The 17,417-nt window shown below is 42.1% G+C and overlaps 1 protein-coding gene across 7 annotated transcripts in view; it reads right to left on the bottom strand.

Annotated features, from left to right (window-relative positions):
* Nucleotides 1-17,417, bottom strand: part of PDZD2 (PDZ domain containing 2) — a 254,700-nt gene that overhangs the window by 31,852 nt on the left and 205,431 nt on the right. For all 7 annotated transcript variants that reach the window (XM_061393798.1, XM_061393797.1, XM_061393796.1 and 4 more), the window contains 8 exons: nucleotides 15,517-15,662; nucleotides 11,825-11,944; nucleotides 10,733-10,847; nucleotides 8,193-8,266; nucleotides 7,827-8,049; nucleotides 6,920-7,037; nucleotides 5,163-5,295; nucleotides 124-205 (listed from right to left, as the gene is read on the bottom strand). In XM_061393798.1, coding sequence (XP_061249782.1) covers nucleotides 124-205; nucleotides 5,163-5,295; nucleotides 6,920-7,037; nucleotides 7,827-8,049; nucleotides 8,193-8,266; nucleotides 10,733-10,847; nucleotides 11,825-11,944; nucleotides 15,517-15,662 — 1,011 coding nt within the window. The remainder of the gene's footprint in view (nucleotides 1-123; nucleotides 206-5,162; nucleotides 5,296-6,919; nucleotides 7,038-7,826; nucleotides 8,050-8,192; nucleotides 8,267-10,732; nucleotides 10,848-11,824; nucleotides 11,945-15,516; nucleotides 15,663-17,417) is intronic.

Below are 17,417 nucleotides of genomic sequence, written 5' to 3' on the forward strand. Positions count from 1 at the left end.
AGCTACTTCTGCCAAGCCCGGTAATTACCAAGACTCCAATAATAGTGCGCAGGGGAGTGCCCCCGGGGGGAACGTAACGAGAGACTCTTCTGAATGTTGAATGAAGATGTGCAGTTACAGTACCTAAGCCAGGAGAGGAACTGGCCTCTTTGCTCTCCTGATAAGTGCTGCGTGCTATCACTTCATCCATTTCCTGCTCGGAAACCTGATTGTCAGCAGAAAGCACAAATTAGACGGTTTTATTTATTTATTTTTCCCCAATAAAAGTAGCTAGGACCAGAGTCAGAGGCTGGAGCTCAGATAAAGAGAAAAATTGCAAGACCAAAGACTATGACCACCCTCTGAAGCAATAAACCAGGGCATATGAGTAGTTATTATATCCATTAACAGCTGGGTTAATGGACTGCTTCAAACACTGGATTCAAAACCAGACCTTCTGTTGATACCCAAGCTCATGAAGCAAAGCATTCATCGCTGGTTACCAACAACATGGCTGACTTGTGTCTCTCTCCAGAACACTCACTTCTCATTCTTTTTTTCCCTAAACTTAAACAATTTCAAACTTACATAAAATTTGCAAGAATAGCACCAGGATAGTATACTCTTCAACTATACTCACTTAAAAAAAAAAAAAAGTTCCACATTCACACTCATACTTTATCTTCTCCACACACACACAACTTTTTACTAAACCATTTGGGAGTTAGTTTCAGACATCATGACCCTTCACCTGTAAATAATTTAGTAAGTATCTCCTGAAAACAAGGACATTCTCTTAAATAATCTTGGTACTATTATCAAGTTCAGCAAATTTAACATTGATAAAAACGATGGTCGAATATACATTTCACATCCCTAGGACTAGTCTTCAGAAACGCTACTCAAAGTGTGTCTTGAGGCTGGAAATAATTCACAGAAAGTTTGATGCCAGGCTGGGATGAGATAAGGGTTTTCCCTGAGAATGCAAATCAATACTCAGCTGCTTTCATCAACGTCTCGCGAGGTTTAAATGTCAAATGAAGTAAATAGCGTGCACAGTGATGTGACCGATTTATATTCCAGAGCAAGCTCCTTATCTGCGATGGGCCTTAGCGGCCCGTCACCAACTTCTCTGCCTAGTATGCTTTAGAGAAAAGGGTTTTTTGGGGGAGGGGTGTATCTGACAACCCAGAATTCAAAATCCTGTACTCATGTCTATTTATTCTCCTTTATATGTCTATTTATAATCCAAAATAATTCTAAGCCTTTGTCTTTCATGATATTGATAATTTGAAAGACACTAGTCCAATCCAAACCCTCAGTTACGAGTTGTCCAATAGTTTCTTCATGCTTAGATTTAGGTGATGCCTTTGGGGGCAGAAAAACTACAGAATTATAAAAACCGTTTCTTTTTCGGTACATCACAGGATCAGTGTATTTCATAACTGATGACAACTCTGACCACTTGTTTAGGGTTTCACCAGATTTCTCCACAGGATTTGTTGTGTTGTTGCCATTAATGAGTAATCTGGCAGGAGACAGTTTGAGACTGTTTTATCCTGCTTCCCAATATATTTCCACTCAATGGTTTTAGCATCATTCATATTCTTGCTGAATCAGTTATTATAATGAAGTTTTCAAAAATAGTGAATTTATAATTCTCTTTTCCTTTATATTTTTTGGTGGCATGGTAAACTCATGGATTCCTCCATGCCCCCCTCCCACTCCACCAACAGTTGTTATCCATAACTGTAATTATTCATGGGAAGATTTTTATTTTTTAAATTTTTCTTAATTTTTTTTTTTTGACTGTGCCACATGGCATGCGGGATCTTAGTTCCCCAACCAGGGATTGAACCCTATACCTTCTGCAGTGGAAGCGGAAGCACGGAGTCTTAACCAACAGACCACCAGGGAAGTCCTTCATGGGAAGGGTTTTCAAAAGCCTGATACATGATGAACTATGAGATATTTTAAGAGCAACTACAGGACTTGTATAGTTTATTTTTTTAAAGGTAAGAATATTTTAAATGTAGGACAGTAATTCTGTGTATTAAAATATCATTCAGAATAAATAATATTTGGATAAGCACAGCCATCTGCCTTAAGAAGTAAATGAATATTTCTATACAGGATTCAGCATTACACTTTAACCTAACACATCAACCATCGTCACATCAGGGACTTTGTGTAATAGTTTCTAATAGTCTTCACAGGAAATAAAACATGTACAAACATGCATGCAGACAAAATGCATACTCCCACACATACCTTCATAAACCAAAGAGTAATTCTGTATAAATGAGCCATTAAAAATGGCTGCAGACTTTTCTTGACATTAGACTTTGAATATTTGCAATTATTTTTGAGTGGGAGAAAAATGGTTGGGGTTTAAAACAAGTGAAAGATTTCCTGGATAACTCTAATCATGCTGAAAGCCCCAGTATCAATTAATAATGGACCTCTATTACTTTCTTCTACTTAACATCAGCTAGAATCTGCCACACGAGCAGGTCCAAATCTTAGCTTGTCTAAACCTGGAGGGTTTGAATATCCCAATTGGGCGGCCACTGCTTCAGTCATTATGAGAAACAGAAGAGAAGAAAATCCTTGTGGTATTTCTCTTGGAACAACATGAAAACTGAGGAAGAACATACATATAGTATCAAAATGTACCCCTGGCATGAGATGTCGGGATAAGTGGTATAAAAATACATTAAACGTAAAATGGAATCTTGACCAAAAGGAAAATATAGTATGATGTTACAACTAAGAACACTATGTTTATCTAGGAGGAAACATGAAATCCAGTCAAACAAATACCGAAATTTGGTTCCTTGAACGTATCTCCAGCACCATCCTGACGAACATTCTACCACGGCTAGAAACATGAGTCAACCCGTGTGTTCCACGGAATCATAGACCACCAGAAGACCAGGATTGTTTTGCTTTGCACTGGAATGCCATTTCGATGTTTGATTGTATTGGCAAATTAGGCAGATGCTTTGGGGTAAGATTAGGCTGACCAACAAATCACGACCTGTGTGAGGTTGGAATGGATTTTGAAGTCAGAGATGCCTTGAAGCCAATAACTGCAAACCATGGAGAACTTAATTTTCTCTAATGTTGCCGAGGGATGGGCTGGATCAGCAGCCATAGCTTGTTGGACTGCTTCCTAAGGTTAGAGGAGTGTGGCCACGAGGGTGGTGGAATCCAAGGGAGAACCCTGGAGGGAGGAGTTGAGACTGTGAGTCAAAGCAGGGTTAAAAGTGTCCCAGAGAGAGCTCGGGGGACAGCAGGGGGACAGAGTAGAGCAGATTCCGAGGGAAAGGCAGGATTACAGAACAGAAAGGAGAAACACTGGCAATGACAAGGAGAAAAAACAGGAAAAGGTGGAAGCAGGACTTGATTTTCTAGAAATGATATTTATTCAAGTAGCTTTTATGTAAGACATTTTTAAGAATGCTTGTAGGAGTTTCCTGGGTGCTCTAGTGGTTGGGACCTCACCTTCTGGTGTTGGGGAGAGGGTGTGTGTGTAGGTTCAACCTCTGGTCGGGGTGCTAAGATTCCACACGCCTCTGGGCCGAAAAAACAGAAGCAATATTGTAACTACTTCAATAAGACTTAAAAAAAAAAAAATGCTTGAAGACAAGAGAAAACACCCTGGGGAGTGGGGGTGGGGGAAGTAGCGGGGCTGAGTCTGAATCAGCAATCAAGGTCCAAGGAGCTTGACTGACATCTCTATCCCGAATCAAGGCACAGAGTCACACCTTTGCAGTGGTTATTTGTATACGGGAAACTGGACGGCCAGGGCTTCCCACGTGGTGCTAGCGGTAAAGGACCTGCTGCCAATGCAAGAGATGTAAGAGACATGGGTTCCATCCCTGGGTTGGGACAATCCCCTGAAGGAGGGCACAGCAACTCACTCCAGTATTCTTGCCTGGAGAATCTCATGGACAGAGGAGTCCAGCGGGCTACAGTCCATGGGATTGCAAAGAGTCAGACATGACTGAAGTGACTTAGCATGCACAGCATGCAACTGGACGAATAACGAACACTGCTGAGACAGTGAAAATGATCCCATAAAGTTACTGCACTGAAGAAATCTCAGATGTGCCACATGGGAGAACCTGCCAGGTCTCCTGGTACAAACTTCTTACTTGTAAACTAGCATAAGCGTCCATCCAGTATAGCAGTCTGGGGCCATTCAGGATGTAATCAAATAACTCTACAAATAATACAAAGTGGACAGTAGCCACATGTCAGGCATTGGAAGACTTAATGGTTTAAATGAGCATTCTGAGTTGTTGAAAGGTCAGATTTGGGAGGGGGGAGAAAAGAAGATTACCATGTTGGAGACAAGCTGATTTTAAGAGTTTTACCTGGAGTACTCAAAAACAACCAAAAACAGCTCTCAAAATGGGTTGAGTTGAACTTGCTAAAGTATCCCGTGGTTAGCTTAAAAAATTAAAAGCAATCGTCTAAGTAGAAGAGATACAACCAAGTAAATAGCATGCATGCATGCTAAGTCACTTTAGTCATGTCCAACTCTGCAACCCCATAGACTGTAGCCCACCAGGCTCCTCTGTCCTTGGGATTTCCAGGGCAAGAATACTGGAGTGGGTTGCCATTACCTTCTCCAAAGTAAACAGCAGAGGCCCCTCACACAGGGGCTATGATTATCTGCAAGTCAGTGTGGCGAAACAGTGTCAGACTGATGCTGGAAGAAACTTAGTGGGCTCTTAAGCATTAATCACACAAGTATTTTGCTCAGGTCAAGGATGGCCTGGACAGAGCATCAACTTCAATGCTTTCAGATTTTCTGGATGCAGAAACCTGAAAAGGCTAAGTATCCCACCAAAGATTGAACAGCCAATGGGGGTTACTCAGAACCCTACCTTCCATACTTAGCACTCCCACCTTCCACTAACTTTAAGTTCACCAATAATATTGTCAACATTTTCTAATAAAATGTTCTGAGTGTGAAGATGAAGTCCAGATCAATAATTCATTTCCCAAGTGTTAACAGTTACCTTGGTCACTGGGTGGCCACAGGCTGATTCCCATCCCCAGCTGGGTGAACGGTCTCATCAAAGAGTCTGCATGGTCATAGGAACACGTATGCCATTGCTACTGGACAAACAGCTGCCTTCCCAGACTTAGGACAGTGTGGGATACCTCACCTTTGGATTAGGGTGCCGGCCGATGACCAGGCGAACGGGTCCTGGGGGGCATTTGCTCAAGATGGAGTGGACTTTGCTTAAAGCAGCATGGCGGACGTTGACAGAGTTCACTTCCAGGATTTGATCTCCGCGGCTAGGGAGGACAACATGATCAACTCTCTGCAGTAACAGTTAGTTTTTCACAAGACTTCCTTCTGGGAGTGGTTTACATAATATGAAATCTTTTCTGAATACTTTTAAGGAGCAAATGATACCCTCGCATCTTTGCATACGTATAAAAAAGCAAAACCCTCATAAACACATTAGGTTTTAAACTGACAAAGACCATTATGGGTATCTACCTGTATTTTCAGAAGTAGTAAAGTTAAAATTGATAATAAGGACAACAATGAAGGTTACTATTACTCAAACACATATTGCAGGCCAAGTACTATAAAAAGAAATTTATGTAACAATGCTTTGACTAGGTATTATTATTCCCATTATGTAGGTAAGACCATGGGCTCGGAGAGGTCACCCAGATGCCACACACTGCTGAACTCAGGTTTGCCTACCTTTGCTCATCAAGTGACAGTCCCTCAACCACCACCAGTTGCTTTTCCCCTACCATATTGAAATGATTATTGTAATATAATTTAAGAAGGAAATATCTGAAGCTCAAAGGTTACCCAATAATTTGTAAAAACGTTTCAGATTTGAACAAATGAGAAATTGGGGACAAGATGCCCATTTTGACTTGAAATTATAGGGAGAGAACTCAGTATGAGAAAACAAAGAGTCTTTATGTGGGGTTTGAAGAATGGTCATTTGGCAGGCTCCAGACATATGGAACCATTCAAGAAAGAAACATCATCTTGGGATGTCATTAAAGGATTTTTTTCCTTGGGTTCTAAAAGTATATTTTCTTTAATGTACTTTGGATGATTTGCTAAATTTTTTTCAATATGGAAATTCACTCTGATGATTAACTAAAAACATAATATAATCTATTAACAGGGCCTCAAAATGGCAACCTCAAGGAATGTCATTTTGATAATTCCTCAACTGCTCAAGGACCTGAAAACTTAGAGGGGAGAAAGATGATACTGTTTGCACAGAGTGCTTCATGAAATACGTGTACATTCTTGTAAAGTTTAGGTGGGCACAGACCCACTGCAATTACTATATAATAGAACACCGAAACTTCTCTTGTATAAACAGAATACCCAAGCTACAACTCAGCTAGCTGAACTGAGAAATCAGACACGCAGTGATTTCAGACAGTAACCATCTAGACATCACGTCTCAAAAAGGAATGAAACAACAGGAAAGGTTCAGGAGATTGTACTTAATAATAAAGGCCTCCTGTTCAAGGGCATGATCTTAGGACTCTCTTGTATCCAGTGATTCTGAGCCATTTTGAATAGTTCCCAGCAGCTTATATGAATTCTATATAAATGTATATGAAAGAGAAAAAATATTTAGATAATTATAGGTATCTACATAGACTTGGATTGTGTCAAGTTTCTGAAACTGAACTTCTGAGTCCAAATAGAACAGAACTGGTAGGGAAAGCCAAGATCTGGAATTCTTGAACCAAATTTCATTTATCTTTTCATCTTTGGAGATGCTTTTGATTGTAATTCTAGCTACATGACCGCAAAATAATATAAACATTTAGAATTTCACAAGGGAATGTAACAGGGCAGGTATCTTATGTATGTATTCACATATTCACAAATCCACCAGAACTCTAAACTCTCAGGTTTACAACCAACCTCAGATTGCTCTCCATCTTGGCCACTGATCCTGGGGCAAGGCTGTGGATGTAGATGCCAGGAGGGCTGTTTTCTAGGGCCAGGCAGCAGGCACCGATGCCTAAGCCAACTCTGGGCTCTGTGGGAGGCATCATTGAAAGAAAACAAAATCAAAAGAAAGAAAGAAAAGGAGTATCAGTAATTTGAATCTGCATTAATGTATACTTTGACCAACAACCACCTATTTTTAGACCAGACTTAGGATATACATTTTACTTTTCTTTGTCAATTTGAGCCATATTCTTTTAATGAAATGAGTCTATGGCAGAACCAGGGGCTAACTATGGACTGTGAATTATTTGATGGTCCATTCTCTTCTTAGTCTGAAGGGCCTCCTTGAATCTGTTTTTGGAAACAGGCAGAGTCCCAGTAACATTTTCTATTCTGGATATACAACTTCAGGCTTTCTTTTGCCTCCCATTGATTTCTAGGTTGTTCAGTTGCTCATCATATTTCTACCACTGGAGGCAAAGATTAAAAGCAGTAAGATTTGGTGTTACCCAGGATTTTTAGTTACTGGTGTTAGCTATATTCTTAACTATATTCTTTCTCCTTGAAAATGTTATATTGGCCCTAGAATTCAGCTAGTGAGTGATGTTTTTAACATGAGTCTCTGACACACAGTGATTCATCCAGAGAGAGCTTTAAAAAACTGAGCTACGGGGAACTTTTCTTCACTTTAGTGAAGTGACTGAGATCTCTCCTTTTGATCCTACTGCCCATTTAGAGAACGCCATATGTTGTTGGTAGCAGAATGTTCCAAAGAAGCAATTCATAGAAAAAGACATATTAAAAAAAATGAACCCAAGAACAGATTACAAATTATGATTTGAGAGAATGTAACGAAATGAGGACAAGCTGGTATCACCTTTGTTGAGGGTTACTTCCATGACGATTCTGTCCTTGGGCCCGGGGGCCTTCCGACCCAGGGACGAACTGCCTTCATCACTGCCCCCTGCTGAGGTTCCCCCGCTGGCATTGAAGTTTGGGGAGCTTGATCTGCTCATGTGTGTGGGTGTTGAGCAGGGCGTGAGACTCGGGCTCAGTAACTTGGTGCGTACCGTTAAGACAAACAATCCACTCCGGATTTGCTGAGAAAACAGGAAGAAGGGCTAAAACATTCAGGTTGTCCTTTTATCAAATGATGGGGGAAAGAAAATCACCAAACCCAAACCAGAATGAAATAAAGAAAAACAAAGATTATGATAAAGGAGGTCAATAAGAATGTCCTTACCTTAAAGGTATGAATGGCTTCTTGAAATGTCAAGCCCTTGATTGGTATTCCATTTACATCTAGGATTTCATCCCCTAGTGAGCAAATTTGAGAATTACATTAACATCAAGCTTTAGTTTACTGGAATCTAACTGCTTGGTCAGTATTAAATAAAATACCATAAAATCCCTGATTTACAACTCTTTAAGATGAATTTTATTGTTCCAATCTACTCTCATTAGCTTAGCTCCAAGGAATGTTACAAAATGGTTCAATAAATGACATTGTATGTTATTCTGCGGTAATTCTCTATTTTCACCTTTAATTAAAACAACTGTGGGAAGCATCAAGATCTTACTCTCTTGCCACTACCAAGTCTGATAATACATGCTCTACATTTAGAAATCAAACTACAAAGACTGAATTCCTACCCTTTTCTTACAGTCTTTGGTTCACAACTTACACCCACTGGTGGTGAAGCACAAACACCCATAACACGTGCGAAGCCAAGCCTGTATTTTCAGAAAGACATGGTGTGTGAAAAGCGGCTTCAGTGACAGAGACAAGGAAACACATGAGATATTCTTTAGGAATGGCGGCCTCACATCTACGTGCAGCCCCACAGTCTAGATGCTTGGTTTTAATGGTGTTCAAGGTTCTGCAGTAAGCTGGCAAGTTAGTATACACTTCAATCTAGGAGACTGCTGTAGACTAATACCAAATTTCTTTCTCTCTCTTGCTCTCATTCTCGTTCTCTCTCAAACTATCCTGAACTCATCTTCAACTCCAAGAAGGCACAGTCAGGTCATTTTTCAAGTTGTTGATAGTGTCTGCTGGGAACATAATAGAGCTCGGACATTCTCTTGACTTAAAGCTAGTTTCCGGCTTTGGATTCCTGTGTCACGTTCTAGTTTTTGGAGTAACAGTTCATCAAAAACACCACAAAGGCGCACAAGCTGAACCCTGCACAGCAGTGTGGTGCAGAAGAGGAACTCCCTTATAACAGAGTGCAGAGTGGCCCATGAACACACATTTTCACCTCGCACGGACAGCCGATCCCAGGAGCACACGGGGTATTCCATTAAAGGAACCCTGTACACAGGATTAAAAAGGCAAGCAGCACCGAACCCATGTGTTATGTGCCTTTTCTGTAAATGCAATCACAGATGTTGCAAAACAAGTGAAATAATCTGTTTAAAAATCACCTGGCATAACCAAGACTCAACTAGGTGAGGTTTTTGGTTTGTTTCCACCTGAGAAAAAGGTAGAAACATTAAAATGATCACTCATGCTCTTAAAAATCTTTAAAGATTACTTAAAAGACAGATCAACTCAACAGGTTGAAAAGCCATTCTGATGACCTCTATTTATTGTAAGTGAATACATACGAAAATACAGATTTAGGAGAAGCAAGTGCTATTAACCTCTCCTATTGATTTTTTCCCTGCCATTTTACCCCACTCTGCTAGCACTGCAGGATGAATTTCAGTCAAGTGAACACATGGCACATCCATTATAAAAATGCTCCGCTAGAATTTTACATTGTTGGGAAATGAGACACAAACACCACCTGGGGGTTAACCCTTCCTCTGAGAAAGAAAGAAAAAATTCTGCCATTAAAATATGAAGCCTGGTCATGGCTTATCATTAGGACACAGACTTCTGGGATCGCTCTGCCTACAAAAAAAAGAGATTCCAATTTATTCCTATCAGTTTAAAAGAAATAAGCTGGTTAAACACAACATAATTGCACCAACTGAACTGAACGGTCACAGCATTTTTGAAGGTAACTAGTAATAGTATGATTCAATCATTCCATGCAGGAAGTATATTAATAAGGAGGAGAAAAAAATCAGGATTCACAAACAAGTTCTGGGGATCTAAGGCACAGATTGGTGCATATAGTTAATGAGACTGGGTTATATACTTGAAAATTGCTAAGAAAGATGCTAAATGTTCTCATCACATGCACACACACTAGGTCAATACGTGAGGTGATGGAGGTATTCATTAACATTGTTTGGCAATCATTCTGCAATATGCAAGTGTATAAAGTTATCACGTACACCTTCAATGCACACAGTTATCAATTATATCTCAATAAAGCTGGGAGCAAACAGTGCTTGTCTAGTATGCATAGGTGTGTCAAAAATGGTAGGTGCTATGGGGTTGGTGAAAGATGTTTATGTACTCCAGCCCCAAACAAGAATGCACTGTAAATGCTCAGGAATTTTCAAGGCAATTTCAAAGATCACGGGGACAAGACAGACATTTAAAAACCCAAACAAAGATATCAAGCCACTTCTCACATAACGTCTCCTGTAATCCTCACAACAGTTCTTCAAGATAGGTATTCACATCCCAAGTTTACAACAGAAGAAAGTGAAGCTCAGGTTATGCGAATTGTCCAAGGTCCTGAGTAAGCACTGGATTCAGCCCAAGTCTATCCAACTACCAAGCCCAGAGCCATAGCCACTCAGGCATTTGCTTCACACCTTGCCAGGGGGCAGATTCTCCTAGAATCAGAGCTCACTGAGGACCACCAGAAGGTTCTCTCCTACCTTCTTTAAGTCTTCCATCCTCTGCAGCCGATCCATTTGGGAAAATGGTCTTGACAAAAATCCCCATCTGTCCCCGAATGCAGTCTCGACCTCCAGCAATGCTAAAGCCAAGGCCCTGGACGCAGGAAGATGGGGGTGCAGGTTGTCAGTGCACTTCTTCACTGAGGGCACCCCCCAATGTAGTATTTAACTCAGAGTTGAGTTAAAGTGAAAGTGTTAGTCACTCAGTTGTGTCCGACTCTTTGCAACCCCATGGACTGTAGCCCACCAGGCTCCTCTGTCCATGGGATTCTCCAGGCAAGAAGAATACTGGAGTGGGTTGCCATGCCCTTCTCCAGAGGGTCTATTCTGACCCAAGGATCAAACCTGGGTCTCCTGCATTGCAGTTGGATTCTCTACCATCTGAGCCATGAGGGAAGCCTGTAGAGTTGAGTTAGTAGCTACAAATTCATGTGTTCCCCTCACCATGACCCTCCTCAGATCCACTTGCATTATGCTAGCTATGCATTATATTAAAGGGTGAAAAGTTTTAGGTAAACATTTGAAATTGCTGACATTTTACAATCTTTTGCTCTCCAAAGATGTCAGTTTCACATGGATCAATTAATAGCTCATAGCTATGCAGGTGCCATATCTGTTTTATTCATTTTTGTATAATATCAAATGGATATCAAAATGGCTATTTTGATATTTGTGTAACAAATTATTTGTCATTATTCCTCTTATGATAACGGAAATGCCATGAAATTCATTCAAAAGGATAACAAGGGGGCATTCCTTGAAGCGGCAGGGTCTGATTTTCTTTCAGTAGTGGTACAAGCTGGGGCATTTACCCCCCCCTTGATGGTGCCCTAGCTGCCAGGTGATGACTCCTGAAATCATAAGGGCAAAAAGGGTTTGATGATGTCACCTGCAGGGCCATGGGAAAGGATGCCAGGGTGTCCACTCAAATCTACCCAAAGGCCACTTACTTGATTCTTCTTTATACCTTTTCCCTTACTTTATGTAAAAACAACACTAAAAAGGAATCATTTAAAATATATATACTAGCATTTACCCAGAGAGCAAAACAGTGCACACAAAAGAGCTCACCTTGCCCTTTTCTTTGTACAGCCCAATGATGGAGATGACTGACGGCCGGATGAGTCTCCACGGAGATTCCACCTGAGTTGTGCTTAGTGAGCGAGTGGACTTCTTCACAATGTGGTATTCCTAAAAGTCAGCACATGAGGTCACAGATCGTCTCACTTATCCTGCTGTGGTCCCTGGTATAAAAATATACTCAGATTTGGGAAACCTCAGTTGTCTTTTGTGTTAGATGGCCGTTGGCCTGTGGTCCATACCTGGTCCAGTGGGTTAAATAAAGCTTATTATAAAGCACATTGGAGGAACAGCCCCAACTGTGATGGACTGCCACGTCTTCTTTCCCCACATAAACAACCTAGGCTGCACCTTCCTCGAGCCTACTCCACATATCCTACTTTTTGCTTTCTGGAGTGGAGTAAGGGACCAGAAACCGAGTGGCCTTGGAGACGTAGAATGAGCATCCTCTGGTCAGGGTCTCCGCTGGAAGTCACCCCTGCCCCCACTCCAAGTTCACAGTCATGGTTAGCAAGTAGCTCATCATTTCAAGCTCAATTCATTCACTCAAAACTCAGCAAGCTTTTCTTTCTTATAAAACCCAAACCGCAAACCCAGACAACTGTTATTCCGTATAAAAAAATCCCTCTGAGAGACTGCAGCAGCTTCAGCTCTGATCCCTCACATTTGGAAAATGAAATACTTTTCCACAAGCCACACTTTCCCTTTCTGGCACGCAGCAGCTCAAAATCTTGATCTCTTTTCCCTTCCCATCACCCACCAAGTCCAGAGGGTGGGTGTAAGCAGTGTGGACCATTCATAATATAAACAAGAGAGTAAATGAATCTATTCCTAAAGCACTGCGACAATCTAGCTCCTTGCTATTCTTTTTAGAATCATACATTTCTTAAATGACATAGATAATCTAGCATAAACAACAAAATCATTTCATGTTTAATATGAGAAAAAAAGACACTAGAAAACAGTCTTTATCCTTAATCAGCATATTCTACATTCGAAGGTAGAAATGAGATCTGCTAATGATATTTTCGTGTTCCTAGCAGCTTAGAACAACTATATCTTGCAGTTTTACATAATATCTGTCCACTATGTTGGCCTCCCAGCCTCTGATTCATTTAAAAAAAAAGACAATGATGTTGGCTTGGCAAGGTTACCACCCTTTTACCGAAACTATTATGGAAATACTTTGGCCACCTGATGTGAAGAGGCCACTCATTGTAAAGACCCTGTTGCTGGGAAAGACTGAGGGCAGGGAGAGAAGGGGACGAGAGAGGATGAGATGGTTGGATGGCATTGTTGACTTGATGGACATGAGTCTGAGCAAACTCCGGGAGTTGGTGATGGACAGGGAAGCCTGGCGTGCTGCAGTCTGTGGGGTCACAAAGAGTTGGACACGACTGAGCAACTGAACTACAACAATTATGGAAACAGCCAGGCATAGCCCTCGAATATAGAGGTTCATGTGCAGACTCACAAGGGAACTCTTTCTCTGATCAACAACCTCCAGCAGAGCCTTCTTCCATCTGCCCTGCAGGAATCAGAGGCCAGCAGGCCTCACTCTTGTCCTGAAGAGTTTTAGGGGTCTCACTGCACTTTTACACTTCTGTCATCCCATTTGGCAGCCATGAGCCCACCTGTGGTCATCTATATTTAAATTAAGATATATGAAAATTAAAAATGTATTCCTCAGTCTCTCTAGCCACTTTTCATGTGCTTCAAAGGCACATGTGGCTACCATACTGGGTAGTGTAGACATAAAACATTTCCATCACTGCAGAAAGCTTTATTGGGTAGCTCTAATCTAGACGATACTTTTCAGTGGAGGGAGGATAGGAGAGAGAAAGAGAAAGAGAGGAGGAGAGAGGAAGGGGCTTCCCTATGGCTCAGCAGTAAAGAATCGCTGCCCATGCAGATGTGGGTTCAATCCCTAGATCAGGAAGATCTCCTGGAGTAGAGAATGGCAACCAATTCAATATTCTTGCCTGGGAAATCCCATGGACAGAGGAACCTGGTGGGCTACAGTCTGTGAGGTCACAAAAGACTAGGATGTGACTTAACAACTAATCAACAAAAGTGGAAGGAAGGAAAGAAAGAAAGAAAGGCAAATCCTGGGAGAAAGAGAAAAAGGCAGAAAAAAGAGGACAGAAAAGAAAGAAGAACTCGAAGAGGAAAAAACAGCTTCTTGTTTAAAATCTTGCATTAGCTTGTGTTTCTTGGTTCCTAGAAGCCTGTTCTTTTGTTGCTGTTCAGTCGCCAGATCGTGTTCAACTCTTCACGACCCAGTAAGCTGCAGCACACCAGGCTTCCCTGTCCCTCACCATCTCCTGGACTTTGGAAATAGATCATTTCCGGCCATAAATACAGTCAGGTTTCCTCGTGAGTCAGTTAAGAAGTCAGCACCTTAGTGCTGGACATCCTTGGCCAGGACAACAGTAGACCTGCTTTCATTTTCCGCACTGACCAAAACATTCTGGCAATGTGGCTCTCTGACGGCTTCTTAATCTCCCCGTTGATCCAACTGGATCATGCTGCCCAGGACACACACTTGTCTCCAGACATGAGTTTTAACCAGGCCTCATGCGAGTTTTCTGCTTTTTCTCATTGCCCCAAGTTCAGTGGCCCTTGGTGGATTCAGCACAAGACAGCCTAATCAGCAGCGGCCTCTGAAACACGGGCACTTTCTAATTGTATTCAGGTCAGGCCAAACTCTCTGCACAGTGATTCTGGTGTATCGCTTGGAACTAAATACTCAACCTCTTTGGGATTTAGCTACCCTATCCGTAAAAATGTGAGACACCCAAAGCAAGAGCCCAACCCAGATGACCTGAGCTAGGTCTTCTAGAACTCTGATACCTGAGTCTCCATGCACTTAAGGGTATCACAGCTGTCACTCCCTCTGCCCCCCATCTCTGCTTCACTGAGGCCTGGGGACCGGATGCCAGTGACCCCTCTGCGCTCTGGCTGACGGTGCCAGGACTGGAAGAACACTCCACAAGTTCCCAGAGACTGAGCCTGCTCCTGACTTGGTTAGGAGACGTCCACCAGGTGTTGACTGGGTTGAGGACGATGAAGTCGAGGGGAGCCCCTGTGCAGGGCTGCAGAGTCCTGAGCTCTGCTGGGGACAGAATATGAACATCCCCACCCTCCTCAGCCCTCTCTGCAGTCTCTTCTGACTTTGGCTGTTGGAGCCGTTACTGTATAAGAGGTAGGATCCAGGCACACACCATAGCCAACCCCGCCACGTATCCACACCCACCTACCCACCAGGCTCTGCCGACACACAACACACCCACGGAACAAGAGACGGTGGTTCACCACAGACCGTGAGGCGCCATTGTCTCCTGGCAACGGAAGTGGCTCTCATTTCCAAAACACACAGTGGAAGAGAATGGAGATTTTGAGATTCAACAAGGGATTTTTTCCCCCCTTCTCTTCTATTTCCAAATATTAAGCTGACTTCTCTCTAGCCTCCCTGGATAGACCTTACTGACTATACTATATCTCTTGTCCTAAATACTTCTGGCCCTCATACACAAACAGGTCTTCAGAACCTGAAGCTCCTGCTGGCCTCTGAGAGAATAACAGAAAACCTGGAGACCCATGGTTCGAAACGTGCTCTTCTGCCTGTAGCCAAGTAGCTATGACTGGATAAGAAAGTCAGGGGCTCCACAGTGCTGTGCTACCTGTGATGTGCCCGTTGAGTCCAGGAGCTGGGGAAGGGAATGCTTCCGGCCATCTCGGGAGACCTCTAACATCCTGGCCCGGGGGTCACCATGTCGCACCATCAGTTCATTATATTCTTCAACAGACTCTAGACGGTGTACACCACCTTGAAAAAACAGAGGGAAAACATGACGAGATATAGAATGAAGAGAATCTTAGGAGCATGTACAGGTATAAACTTGTTGCATTTACACCTACATTCACGGTTGCTCAGATGGCCTGGTGGCCAATACCTGGCTCATCATGTTCTCTTGTCAAGTTCTGCATGAGCTTGGGGTGTGTTGAGGCCGTAATGCCAGACTCTGAAGAAAGTGCTAGTTTTTAAAGTGACCAGTTTGGATAAAGGGTAATGTATATATTTAATCCAACTAAGATGTAGTAGCTGTGGTTGATAAGGCAATAAGCAATGGTGAGAATGCTGTCAGCGGATGGCTTTTTGGTGATGGAGGAATATCACTTTGTGATTGGTAGTAGACCCTTGCGGTAGATGCTTTTTTTCATGTATAGCAAATGGACATTTAAACAAACTTTTAGTTAAAGTATAACTTACAGAGAAGTGCACAAAACCATTCCATGAAATTTCACAAAATAAACCTGTCAATAACCAACATCCAGACTAAGACATGGACTATCACCAGGTCTCCAAATCCCCTTTTGTGCCACTAAACACTGCTCACCAAGGGCAGCCATTATCCCGACTTCAAACATCATAGATAGTTGTTGTTTAGTTGCTAAGTCATGTCCGACTCCAAATCCCCTTTTGTGCCACTAAACACTGCTCACCAAGGGCAGCCATTATCCCGACTTCAACATCATAGATAGTTGTTGTTTAGTTGCTAAGTCATGTCCGACTCTTGGCTACCCCATGAACTGTAGCCCACCAGGCTCCTCTGTCAATGGGATTTCCCAGGCAAGAATACTGGACTGGGTTGCCCTTTCCTTCTGCAGGGGATCTTTCTGACCCAGGGATCAAACCTGCGAGCTCCTGCTTGGCAGGTGGATTCTTCACCACTGAGCCACCCGGGAGGTCCAACATCACAGATTATTTTTGCCTATTTGATATAAACGAACACATACAACATGTTCGTTTTGAATCTGGCTCCTTATTCTCAGTATGTGTGAAATTCCATCGTGTTGTTGCATGCCAATAGATTGTTCACCCCATTTTTGCACACTATTTCATCATATAAACATACCACGATTTATCTATCCATTCTATTGCTAATGGACATTTGATTTGTTTCCAGTTTCAGACCTAGAATAAGGGTCAGAAAACATTTTTCTGTAAAGGCCAGATAATAAATGTTTTAGGGTTTATGAGTCACAGATGGTCTCAGCACACATTCTTTCATTTTTTTAAGATGCACTAAAAATGTAGAAAGCATTTCTATCTGTGGGCCACACTAATACACTTGTGGGTGGTAGTCTGCGGACCCTGATCTAGAATATACTGTTGGACATTCTGTGCATGTTGTGTCTGTTGGATCTATCTAGAATGAGAGTGGCTGGGTTACAGGCATGCGTTCCCTTTCGCCAAGTGGGATCACCAGGGTGCATTACGGCTTGTTCCTCCACATACTTGTTAGACTTACTAGTGCCAGTCTTTCTAATTTTGACCACTCTGTTAGAGTGGATAATAATGGTATCTCACTGTGGTTTTTAATTTACATTTCACTAAGGACTAATGGAGATCAAATTAAAGGAGATGAAACCAGTCAATCCTAAAAGAAATCAGTCCTAAATATTCATTAGAAGGACTAATGTTGAAGCTGAAGCTCCAATACTTTGGCCACCTGATGTGAAGAGCCAACTCATTCGATAAGACCCTGATGCTGGGAAAGATTGAAGGCAGGAGGAGAAG

Source organism: Bos javanicus, chromosome 20 (assembly GCF_032452875.1).
Source record: "Bos javanicus breed banteng chromosome 20, ARS-OSU_banteng_1.0, whole genome shotgun sequence".
NCBI lineage: Eukaryota > Metazoa > Chordata > Mammalia > Artiodactyla > Bovidae > Bos > Bos javanicus.